This window comes from Schistocerca gregaria, chromosome 1, assembly GCF_023897955.1.
Source record: "Schistocerca gregaria isolate iqSchGreg1 chromosome 1, iqSchGreg1.2, whole genome shotgun sequence".
NCBI classification, from domain to species: domain Eukaryota; kingdom Metazoa; phylum Arthropoda; class Insecta; order Orthoptera; family Acrididae; genus Schistocerca; species Schistocerca gregaria.
The window spans coordinates 1081037921-1081051031 of NC_064920.1; the positions used below are offsets into that span (position 1 = coordinate 1081037921).

Consider the following 13111-nt stretch of genomic DNA (forward strand, 5'->3'; position numbering starts at 1 on the left):
TGTCAAATTTCTTAAAATGGGCTATAGGTAGGGCATTACTTTAACATTCACTAAATGATAACAGAAACACCCAATTTTATTATACATTATAGGTACAAAATTTATAAATACTAGTATGTTATGAACAGTTATCTATGCAGAGGGAAACAACATTGACCCCAATGAATTAAAACCACCACTTTAAGACTCAGTACTAAACAACAACAAATAGCTTCAAAAACACAGAATTAAAGTCTACAGAAACAAAAGATGATTAGGAAAAATAAGATCATACAAATTCTTGACAAATAAGCTATCATCTGTGTTGCACACTAAAATAAGTTTGATACAGTGATCTGTACGTGTTCATGACAGAAAACTGATTACCTTTCAAGCAAATGACTGAAATTAACATACTCAAGGTTTTAAAATGTGATTATTCAAAAAGAAGATATCCAATGGCTGCCAGATCAAACACACTCAAGACACTAATTGAGAAATCAAGGGATGCCAGGTGGTGTCATCTCTATACAATATACAGAGGTTGGACAAAAACATGAAAACAGCACAAGAAATGCATGCTTAAACATAAATGCAGGTGCTACATATGCCTGCAGATTGTTCTGTTGTATCTGACCACATCCAGTGTCCTCAATATGTCGTGTCACTCATGCTTATTACAGTGTTCTGTGTAGTTGTGAGTGTGTTATGTCAGGGCTAAGTGAAATTTGAACATGAGATGTTTCCATAACCAACACAAAGGAAGTGTCTGGTGTTTCAAGAGAGACTGTATTGAACATTTATAACAGGGAAAGTGAAAAAGTATTACCAGCTAAGTCACAATGCAGATAAAAGTGAATGTTGAGTGATCTGGCAGGAGGTCATTGAAGTGGATTGTGATGAAAAATTAGACAACAACTGCTGTAAAAGTCACTGCAGAATTGGATGACACATTCAGGAACCCTGCAAGTACCAAAACAAAATGAAGGGAGCTCTACATACTGGGAAATGCAGGGTGAACTGGTATGCCAAACTACACATCAGTGGTGCAAATGGCCATAACACAAGAATGTGGTGCCAAAGCCATAGAATATGGGTTGTGGAGCCATGAAAGAAAGTTATTTGGTTGGACGAGTCTTGTTTCACACTGCTTCCAACTTCTGGTTGAGTTTACATCTGAGTTATGCTGTCCCATGCATATGATGCAGACTGCTTGTAGCTAAGAGTGAAACATGGCGGAGGTTCAGTGATTGTTGTGAACCCATATCATGGTGTTTCATGGGTCCCATGGTACTAGTCACGGTCTCATTACTGTCGAAGATGACGTGACCATTTTAGCCAATCAGGTTCATCCCAAGATACAATATTTTTCCCCAATGATGATACTGTAATCCAAGAAACAGGATCCTAGTTCACACAGCTTGCACTGTACACAACTGGTTTTGCAAGCATGAGGATGTCATATCTTCCCTGGTCACCATAGTCACCAAAATCTCAATTATATTGAGATTTTGTCGTCTATTGTGGAGAGAAAGGTCCGTGACCGCTAGCCACCTCGATCACAGTTACCTGAACTTGCCACTATTTTGCAAGATGAATGATTTAAGATTCCCTTGAAAACCATGCAGAACCTGTATGTAACCACTCTGGGATGACTGAAAGCGGTTTTAAAGCCATCAGTTTTCTTATGATGTATTAGACACAGCAATGTGTTGGGTTTTTGGCGTTTCGATATTTTTGTCCATCCCCTGTACTGATTGTGGCCACAATAAGCTCTCAGTTCATAAAACTATCATAACACTCACGAGAAAGAGAGAACCGAGAACTTTTAAGACCCATTGGTTACGAGAATCCCACTTCAAGATTCAAGTGGGTTACCAGTAACACATTTTAGCTTGTTCATAAGGCATTAAGCATGAAAAAAGCTAGATGTTCAGCTCATTTCACTGAGAGTGTGAATAATGTCAGACCAATCCGTTTGCATTAGAGAATGATGGGTCACAAATCTGAGATGACTCAGTAGGCAAAGTTTACAAGAGTCTTACTTCTATGCATAGCATCCTTTGTTCTGTTTCCATCCAATAGAATAAGACGGAGCCATTAGAACATATGCTGTTCTCTCATAAATCTGTTCTATAGACCAATATTATGAAAAGGAAAGTTGCTACTCACCATATAGCAGAGATGCTGAGTTGCAGATAGGCACTATGAAAAGACTGCTGCAATATAAGCTTCTGGCCAACGGCCAACAAAGACTTTGTCGAAAATAGACAAAACACAAAACACACACACACACACACACACACACACACACACACACACACAAAATGACTGCAGTCTCTGGCAGCTGAAGCCACAGTCGTGTGTGTGACTTGCATTTGCATTTGCATGTATATATATGCATATATTTTCAACAAAAGATTATATTGTAGTAGTCTTTTTGTAGTGCCTATCTACTAATGAGGAGGTATTGAACAGAATTGGGGGAAAGAGGAGCTTGTGGCACAACTTGACTAGAAGGGATTGGTTGGTAGGACATGTTCTGAGACATCGAGGGATCACCAATTTATATTGGAGGGCAGTGTGGAGGGTAAAAATCGTAGAGGGAGACCAAGAGATGAATACACTAAGCAGATTCAGAAGGATGTAGGCTGCAGTAGGTACTGGGAGATGAAGAAGCTTGCACAGGATAGAGTAGCCTGGAGAGTTGCATCAAACCAGTCTCAGGACTGAAGACCACAACAACAACAACAACAACAACAACAACATCTGTGACTCAACACCTTTGCTATATGGTGAGTAGCAACTTTCCTTTTCATAATACTGTTACATTCCATTCTGGATTTTCCATTGCTTGAGTGTTCTATAGACCATTAGCACGCATTTTTGTTAGGTATATCAAAATCACTTGTTCAAAAATAGCTTAACAAAAATACAGCTTCCTTATCGATTTTAGCTATATGGATATTAGACTATGGTCCGAGGCATGTTGTGTGGCTAACATTTCATCTCTTAATACTGGAGACATTCTCAAATGCTATAAATGCTTTGTAATCGTTCAATGATTGGGGGATGACATTCTGTCATGTCACCCGGGTGGTGCCGAAAAATCACAGAATCGCACTAATGTGGGTTATGGAGCTTGTGCACCAAGAAAGATGGCGCTGTTTGCTTTATTTGGCAATAAGGCTCACAACTTATTTAGTTTCAGTCCTCCTGCTTTTCTGTTAAAGTTGCTTTTGTATTTTTGAATTTCTATTGGATGATAAAACTATAGTACCAGGAAACTGAATATGGTGGTTTCCTGGTCCCAGGGCGTGATCTGCCACTGTCGACTTATCCGTATTGCCATGACAACAATTGATCCTGTGTTCTGTAAACCAGGTGTCAGCAGTTTTCAGTTCCGATTCACACTTGACTGCATGTGCAAGGGAATTTGTACACTCCTGCTGCAGCAAATGGTGGGCTTAGATCCTCCACAGTATTAAAATATTAATGCAACCCTCTTGTCAGTTTACACACTATGACAATATTCCAACAAAGTATCCTACTTTCTGTATTACAAGTTGGGATATGGCTTTCTAATGTTCCCTCGAGATTTTGCATTTTACAGTTGGAGCTATGGCACTGATCCAGCTACTGAGTGTTGTAGTTTGAATTTCCAAGGATATATTTCAATTGTCATTTAAATTCAAACAATGAAATTAAAAGACTTTGAATCTGACACAAAGAGAGGTATTTTTTTTTAAACCACTGTTCAACTCTTCGCTGCTTTATGGGTGATAAGATAGCCTACAGAAAATAAAATGAACCTTTGGAAAATTATGATTGCAATTAATGCTAGTCAATAACCAACCATAAAAATTGTATGTGACAATTAGTTAACTACACATGCATTATTGCTGCTGTTTCTTCATCTTGTTGGGCTTTATGGAGCATGACAAGTCAATAATACATACCTAATGCCTGCTGCCTGCATTCAGAGTAAGGAACAAGATTGTGGGCACAGCGAGCACCACCACTTTCTCTGAAAACTGCTGCATTACTTGCATTTGAATGCAATAACAATGTTAGGGCTTCCATTACAAGCATTCCCAGTTTTTCACTTGGTGCTGGAATCTCATAATCTGCAATTCATTAAATAAGATAACTATAAATACCCAGCAACTGTTCCATATAATCACTAGTAATGTATATTCAGTACTAGATTTTTGCCAAACAGGCATATTGGAACTTAAAAGTGTTAAATCACACCTCAACAGGAGTCAGCAAAACAATAAAAAAGTTTTACAATTGTAAGAGCATAAAAAATCATCTCATTTGATTCTCTGCCTTAATATATACACATTCAATTAAAACACCATCTAGAAATGAATTAATTACTAATAAAATTATTGCTCCGTTACAGGCTGTTTTACAAGATTAACACCACACAAACTTCATAAAAGAAAGTGTACACAAATAACTTTTAAAAATGCACACACTTACACAACAAAAACACTAGTTAATTACAAAGCAACCATTTCTACCTCATTACACGAGTAAAACTAGCGTTATGCATTCCAGAATGGCACAGTTTATACTGTTTTATTACAAAGCAATTTACTACACTTTATTTCTTTTATTACACTAGTGAAACAAGCATTATGCATTCCAGAATGACACAGAGACAAAACAACAGAAAAGTGAACATAGTTTTAAAACCTTACAGGTGTCTCTGTCTTATCTGAAGACCTAGTCATTGCACCAAAGTAAATTAGAAGAAACAGAACAAACAGAAAAAATGAGAAAAGACAAATAGTAACTCAATTTAAATTTTTAATGTGAAGAGTACAAAATTAATATCACTGCTATGAGAAATTTCATTAATATGTACAAATACATATTTTTAACACTTGTAATGATAGTAAAGTGATGAATGAATATAAACTTATGAAAGCAATCAGTCATAAATACAGTGGAACTTCACTTACAGAGCACCTCCCACAATGCATAATTCACATGTCGTTCATGTACAATGGGGAAAATTTTCAACAATATGAACACCTATCACTGTCTGTAGTGGCATATGAACAATGCCTTTAGTACATACTGTAGTCTGGATTTGGCACTCTTTCTGGTACCATCTTAGTACAGCTTGTAATCACACATTTTTGTAAACTTTTGTACACACAATGTTTTGTTGTGTGCAAATTTTAATAACCTTCATATAAATGTCCCTGAAGATACAGCCGCAAGAAGACAACCATAAGAGAATGAAAATGAGCTTAGGAATAAACGTAAAATCATTGAAAAATGCAAACGTGGTGCGAGCGTTTCTGATTTAGCACACACATACATTAGGTCTACCTCAACTGTCTGCACTATCCTCAAGAACAAGGGACAAGATTAAGGAGATAGAGGTTTCAAAGGGAATGATAGGAGTATCTAAACAATGGTTTCGTATTCTGGATGATGTTGAAAGGCTGCTCCTTATATGGACAAATGAAAAGCAATTGCAAGGTGACACCATTAACAACATCATATTTGTGAGAAGGCGAGAATGATTTTTGTTGACCTCATTAAAAGGACGCCTCGATCATCAGCGGCCAAAGAAGTTTTTAAGGGAAGCTGTGGGTGAATCAAGAAGTTTAAGAAAAGAACCGACATCCACAGCGTTGTGAGGCACGGCGAAGCTGCCAGTTCCGACACAAAGGCAGCAGAGAACTTCTCCAGCAACCTCAAGATGCTGGTAGATTCTGAGGGTTATCTGACGTAACATGTTTTTAACTGTGCCAAGAAGGGTATATTCTGGGAAAAAAATGCTGAAGCATGCTTTATAACAGCAGGGGAGAATGAATTTCCAAGTCACAAGCCAATGGAAGGCCATCTCACACCGCTATTCACTGCCAATGCAAGTGGCAACTTGAAAATCAAACCATTGCTTGATTACCATTCAGAAACTCCACGAGTCTTCAATAAGTATAAAGTCCAGAAGAGCAGGTTAAATGTGATGTGGAGGTCCAGTAACAAGGCTTGGGTGACACGTGATCATTTTTCTGATTGGATCAATGAAGTGTTTGGTCCTTCAGTGAACAAATATTTGCTTGAGATAAATTTGCAACTCCACATCTTGGTTATTATGGAAAACGCTCCTGCCCACTCTCCACGCCTACAAGACCATCTTCTTGGATAATTTCAATTCATCAAGATCCAATTTCTGCCTCCCAACACCATTCTGTTAGTACAGCCAATGGACCAACAGATTATTTATAACTTTAAGAAGCAAACAATAGGAAATCCAGGATGGAGGACGGAATGGATAGCTGCTACTCTGCATCTCCTCTATAAGTTGAGTAGCAACTATCCTTTTTATGATACTGTAATTTTAAGAAGCTCTATACCAAAGCACTTTTCGAGCACTGCTTTGAGTTGACTGAAGCTGCCACTCTCACTTTCAGAGAGTTTTGGAAATATCACTTCAACATCATTGCCTGCGTCAAGATGATCAAAAAGATGTGGGAAGGGGTTACCAAGAGAACTATCACTTCTGCTTGAAAGAAGCTTTGGGCAGAGTGTGTTGTCAAATGTGACTCTGAGGCATTTCAGCCAGTACCTGTGGAGCCTGTCATCAATGAAACTGTGTCTTTGGCCAAGAGCATGGGACCACAAGTGGATAACATTGACATCAATGAGCTTGTGGAAGATCACAGCCAAGAAATAACCACCGAAGAGCTGATGGTGTAGTGTGTTTCACAGCAGGAAGCTGTAAGATTGGTTCAGAGGAGGAGGTGGTGGTGGTGGTAACAGCAAAGCAGCTATCTTCTGGTGCAATAAGAGAAATGCTGAAAGCATGGGAATCAGTTGCATCATACAATGAAAACCATCACCTCAATAAAGCAGTGGCTACAAGCACAGCAAATTTGTTTGACAATAATGCTGTCTCACATTTTTGGCAAGTATTGAAGCGTTGACAGAAAGAAACGACTATACATAGCTTCCTAGTAAAAAAGAATTAGTTATGTACTATGAATAATAAAGTATATAATGCAGCACGTATAATATTCTTCGAATAAATGGCATGAATAAAATAAAACTTTTATTACTTTTTCTGTACGGAATGCATTATTGTATTTTACATTAATTTATATGGGATAAATTGCTCACTTAATGAGTGTTTAGCACTATGAGGAAGATTCTGTAGTGAATTATGCTCACTATGCAGATTCCACTGTTTCCTTTAATTAAAAACTGCAGAAAAATAAATTGTATCATTTATATAGACATACTATATGAACCAGACATCCTAGACTCTATCATTCTTCCAAAAAAATCTGCAGGAAGGTACTGTGAGTGGGGGACAAAAACACACACACACACACACACACACACACAGAGAGAGACACAGAGAGAGAGAGAGAGAGAGAGAGAGAGAGAGAGAGAGAGAGAGAGAGAGAGAGAGAGAGAGAAGGCTATCTGAAAGGCTATAAATAGGGAACAAACAAAACAAAGAAAAATGTAATAACATAAAACTAAAGGGCATAGGTAGGTAAATAAATGATCCACAGGAACAAGTAAATTGTGAAAATGAATACTTTTAATTTATTGCAAAATAATGACAAAATTACTGTAAGAGGTTACACGACAATGATGTGGCTCACCACACAGATTCAGGTTAGGCAAACAGAACAAAAATTAAAAAATAAAAGCCAACAGTCATATGTGACCAACCGGTTAATGTAGTGAAAGAATACATAAACAACTAAATAGTTCAGGTTACTACACAGTATCTAAAACAAGTGAAAGTCATATCTCTATTAAAGTTAGTATAGAATAGACAAATTTACAAGCCTGTATCTCTGCTGTAATCACTCCCAAAAGTTATTAAATCAATTGTGAAAGACAATCTAATGAATTTCCTGAACAAATCTAGCCTTCCCAGCAAGTGCAAATCGGTTTCCGAAGTGGCAGAAGCACAGAATCAGCCTCAGTGGAATTTACTAAAGCACATAACAGCTATATTTTTCAATCTGCCCATTACCTTTGACACTGCTGGGCATAAAATTCTACTGATGAAGCTAAAACTATTAGAAATAAGAGGAGTATCAAACCCAGGAAACGGAGTGCAGAGGGTAATGAAATTTTAATAAAAAATTGATCAGCTCCATATCCATTAATGTAAGGAATGGAGATCCTCAATGCAGCAACGTAAGACCATTATTCTTCTTTATACATTGAGACACACAACTCACTTTCCACACAGTGTCAGGTACAGGGAAAAAATCACTGTGCAGATAAAAGCAACACTGTAATTACTGGTAAATCACCAGAACTCCTGGTACAGAAAGCAAATGGAACCCTCAAGGATTTTTACAGTTGGTGAATTACCAATAAACTAACACTGGTAATAAGCTTCACAACAAACATACTCTAAAACTGGCAAAGAAAATGAAGAGAAAAGAATTGCAGTTCTGTTGGTATATTAACGTCTCACGCGTAATTTATAAAAGCTGAGGACAAGCAGAATATTTTACAAGTAAAAGATTCTGAGAAAAATCTTAGGACCATTAATAAAAGATGGAGTATTTCCCCTAAGGCCCAAATGCAAAAATCTACAGGCAAATCCCTAAAATCATGATGATGTATAAAAAATGCAGCTTATGAGACATGTAGAAAGAATGGACCAAACAAGTTAACCCATCAGATTCACACATTCTTGAAACACAATATCGGTACAAACAAACAGAAAAAAACTTTAGGATTTCGTTTCAGCTACAGAACAGACTTGCAATCTGGAACATCAAAATGAGAAAAGAGAAGGAGCAAATAACACATATGGATGAAGAAATGGTAGTGCTTTCACTCATTGCAAATTTCATTTTTTATATTTGCTGCTGTACATTACAAATTGTACAGGACGGTATTTTTAAACTATGCTAGTAGGAAGTTCAGGAAGTGATGATTTTGTGTAGTATGAAATTCCCTTTTGTGAAATAAGAAGAAGAAGAAGAAGAAGAAGAAGAAGAAGAAGACCAGAGGGAGACATTTATTTATCACTGAAGTAAATCAGTACTTGACAAAGATTTGCAGCTTACACAAGTAACTGAAAAATCCACAATTTTTCAACTTTGGTATCAACAATAAATCCATGGATTCCATCACAAAGGCCAGATATTTAGTACTTTCTATCCTATTCTATACATTTCAGTTGATATAACGATATGAAAGCAAGAGTGTCGAAAAGAACTGACAGATTGAAATTTTGAAAAAAAACATAGGTAATCTACAAATAAGGGGCCTTACGAAGTACTCTTCAACCCACTTCAAGATATTCATTGTGGATTTGTTTAGAGAGCACCAAAATAAGTCAAACACATTCCACAAACTCCAAAGACAGTAGGGCATCAAAGAGAAGTATTATGAAAAACTTGCTCTTAATTTTACATGAATTTATTCACAGAATGAACATATTAAAAGCCCTAAATATGTCAGTAACGCAACAACAGTGAAATAATAGAAACTAGGGCAAATTCATAAACATACATGCAATTAGGCTTGGTGCATAATGGACATCCAAGAAGTCAAGTACGAAATGAAATGATGATGATGATGATGATGAGTCCCATACTCCGTTTACCGAGCGTAGGGGAGCGACGCGGGAGACCCGCGCCGCCATACTAGGCAAGGTCCTAGTGGAGGTGGTTTGCCATTGCCTTCCTCCGACCGTAATGGGGATGATTGATGATGATGATGATGAAGACGACACAAACACCCAGTCATCACGAGGCAGGTGAAAAATCCCTGACCCCGCCGGGAATCGAACCCGGGACCCCGTGCTCGGGAAGCGAGAACGCTACCGCGAGACCACGAGCTGCGGACACGAAATGAAATAGCAAGCAAAAACAACTCTGGTACACCATGCATCTTCTGATAGACGAGTCTTTATGGCTGAGCAGAGACTGTTGACAGCAATTGTGTGACCATTGAAGGAGGGGGAACTGCAGACACACACCGTTTCAAAGTATTGTTGCAAGTGAGTGAAATATCGGCACACACATCATTCACATGGTGTGTCAGAAATAGCCTGAAAAGCTGGTAACAGCACTGCAGGGGAGGTTGTACTGAGAAACAATTGTTAAGAAACCACTTTGCAGTTACAGAGTTATTTAGCACAGAAGTTAGCCAGTCAGGCCATCACTACAGGAAGCCTACTGTAGATGGTGTTGTCAAACGTGTTCGCCATTTGGTTAGCTGAAACTTGTATTTGCGCACACAAGGACGTGACTGGCTAACTTCAATGCTAGATAACTAGGAAATGGCAAATGTATCGAATTTTTTTCTTAACAATTATCACTCAGCACAACCTAACCTGCAACTCCCTTACAAACTTTTCAGGATTTTTTCTGATGTTATGTCACTAAAACTAAAGTATTACTCGCCATTACCCTTCTAATTGGATAGTATACACAGGGTTAACACTTTCATAAATAATGTTTCGGCAATAATAAATTCTACTGTACCACACACAGCTCAGCAGTACTATGCCTTCGAAAACTCTACTAACCTTTGCCTTCATCCACTGCTTGCTTCTTCTCTTTCAGCAGTGCAGCATACCTGTGCAAGCATGTTACAAATACTTCCAAGATTCCAACTTCTCTGTAGACATTCTTGAAAATTTCATTGTGTTTAGAACTGGAATACAGAAGGGTCTCTCCTTAACAACAGTATATATCATCAAAGGCATAACTTTCTCAAACTGTTAACCTTGAAGTAAGATTCACATCCTTTGCTTGTACAAATGTTTTAGTCACATATTTATGACGTATATTAAATGAGAATAAAAGCAAATAAGAAGGGCTTGATAACTGAAATTTGAGAAAGTTCTCAGTGAATTATACAAAAAATTATATAAATAGGCGTCACACACATTTCCACAATTTCTGTAATTGAAACTGTTATTTGATCTATGTGCCTGATAAGAAACAGATGTTAGAAGCTTTCAAAACTTGGGTCTGAGTAAATGGTTCGATTCTTTTCTTTAAGCCATTACTACTATTTTATTTACCACATACACATACTTTCTTTGTGGTACTATGCCACAAAATATAAACAAACATTGGAAACTCCGGGTTGGAATATCAACAATGTAGGAAAAGAGAGTGCTACTTACTGTATAGATGGCACATTAAGTTGCAGATGGACACAATTAAGAGACCCTTACACATAAGCTTTCAGACAAAGCCTTCATCAGATCAAGACAGAGCTGCCAGAGTTGGTGGTCATGTGTGTGTGTGAGGTGTGTTTGCTTGTGTGAAGGAATGGTGTGTGTTTCTGTTTTTTGTTCTGACATAGACTGCAGCTGAAACCGTATATGTAAGTGTCTTAATTCCAAACAGGAGTAGCAATCTATCTTTTCCTATGTTGCAGATAAAAACAAAGCCTTTTATGATCAATAATTAGTGCTTTATATTCTATCCAATTAAAATGTCCACATTAAAGTGAGATACATAAAGTTCAATGAACAAAACATTTACAAACCTCAGAAGGTTTTCTGGTGTTACAGTTCAATGGCCATTGGTGGTCCAGTTAAGAATTCATCTGACCATGGTCTTGTTTACCGCATTTACTTGAATCTAAGCTGCACTTTTTTTCCAGTTTTTGTAATCCAAAAAACCACCTGCGGCTTAGAATCGAGTGCAAAGTAAGCGAAAGTTCTGAAAAATGTTGGTAGGTGCCGCCACAATTAGCTTCTGCCGTCGACTATATGTAGCGCTACACAGGCATGCTTTGCAGGCACAAAAATAAATACTGGTACCAAAACCTCTGCGACAGTAAATAATTTTTTTTAAAAAAAAAGGTGGAAGACTAGCTTTTTTCTCCACCCTGGGTTTCGACCACTGCATTTCATATATTATCCAATGAAGTAAATACGAATTCCATATTGTTCATCTTCGAATGTAGCAGCATTTCAATGTACCACGAAAATCCGACTGGCAAGACTGTTTGGGATGTTTGTCAATATGGCCATCTCTACATTCTGAATTTTTCCTACCTGTGGGAAGAGATGGTTGCTAATAGGAACTTTTATGAATTGTGAATCACATGCAGTATCCTCTTCACCATAAGAATAATATGAATATAAACATTTTGCCATATATTATTTCATGTTTGCTGCTATCTCATTTAAATCCTGTCTGCCTAATAAACTACTAAGATAGAGTGAGACAACAGCAAATGCGGAAGAATATACATATTATGTCATGTTTATATTTGTATTATTCTTATGCCTAATAGTTATACAGTCAGAAATGAAGCACGGCAATCGACTAGATTTTTAAATCTAAGATAATTCTAATTTCTGCGAGGAATGTAATGTACTAAAGAGGCATCTGCAACGATTTTCAAACGGAGAAAAATTTTCGCTAAACTCTCGTTCAGAACATCTTCTATCATATCCAGTCTATTATTCGGTTCTTGTTGATCATTATTAAAGAAAGCAGAAAGCAGCACTGTAAATAACAACAAATAGCAGATAGCAGTCTCTTGTCATTGTTTCGCTAATGAGACGATTCCTCTCTCTCTCTCCCTCTCTCTCTCTCTCTCTCTCTCTCTCTCTCTCTCTCTCTCTCTCTCTCTCTCTCTCTTTAATTGTAAGCGGCGGTAGTGTGCACAAAAGCAAGCCATGCCACAAGTGGCGACAGGCCGTAAACACTCATTATCAGAATGTGACAAACAATGCAAGACACAGTACAGTAATGCATTTTCAGCTTAGAGTGACACAAACACCTATAACAAAGAGAACGGCGCCTATCAGATAAAAGGAAAATAAGCAATCAATTCAAAACAGATGAAGCACGTGAAAAAGGTAGGATACCCATATAAACATGGACGGAGTGCCTGACGCATTGCAAATTGCTACCTGTTAAAGCGTAACTGCTAAGCTTATGACTCAAACCGAACTACTGTAGCTGTATCGTCATTCATTCGACCTAAATTGTGTCTCATATCACAATGGACCAATTTTGTTTCTATTTGGAGGTGCGGCCTGAAACTTTTCTCTCCCCTTGAATTTCGAGTCTAAAATTTTAGGGGCGGCTTAGATTCATGAAAATTTTTTTTCCTTGATTTCTAGTCTCATTTTTCAGATGCAGCT

At 37.6% G+C, this 13111-nt stretch overlaps 1 protein-coding gene across 1 annotated transcript in view; it reads right to left on the bottom strand.

Moving 5' to 3' along the window:
* LOC126281874 (WD repeat and FYVE domain-containing protein 3) overlaps positions 1-13111 on the bottom strand; it is a 289780-nt gene that overhangs the window by 211997 nt on the left and 64672 nt on the right. Inside the window, exons 10-11 of the mRNA XM_049981155.1 lie at positions 10523-10650; positions 3939-4106 (exon numbers count right to left, since the gene is read on the bottom strand). Coding sequence (XP_049837112.1) covers positions 3939-4106; positions 10523-10650 — 296 coding nt within the window. The remainder of the gene's footprint in view (positions 1-3938; positions 4107-10522; positions 10651-13111) is intronic.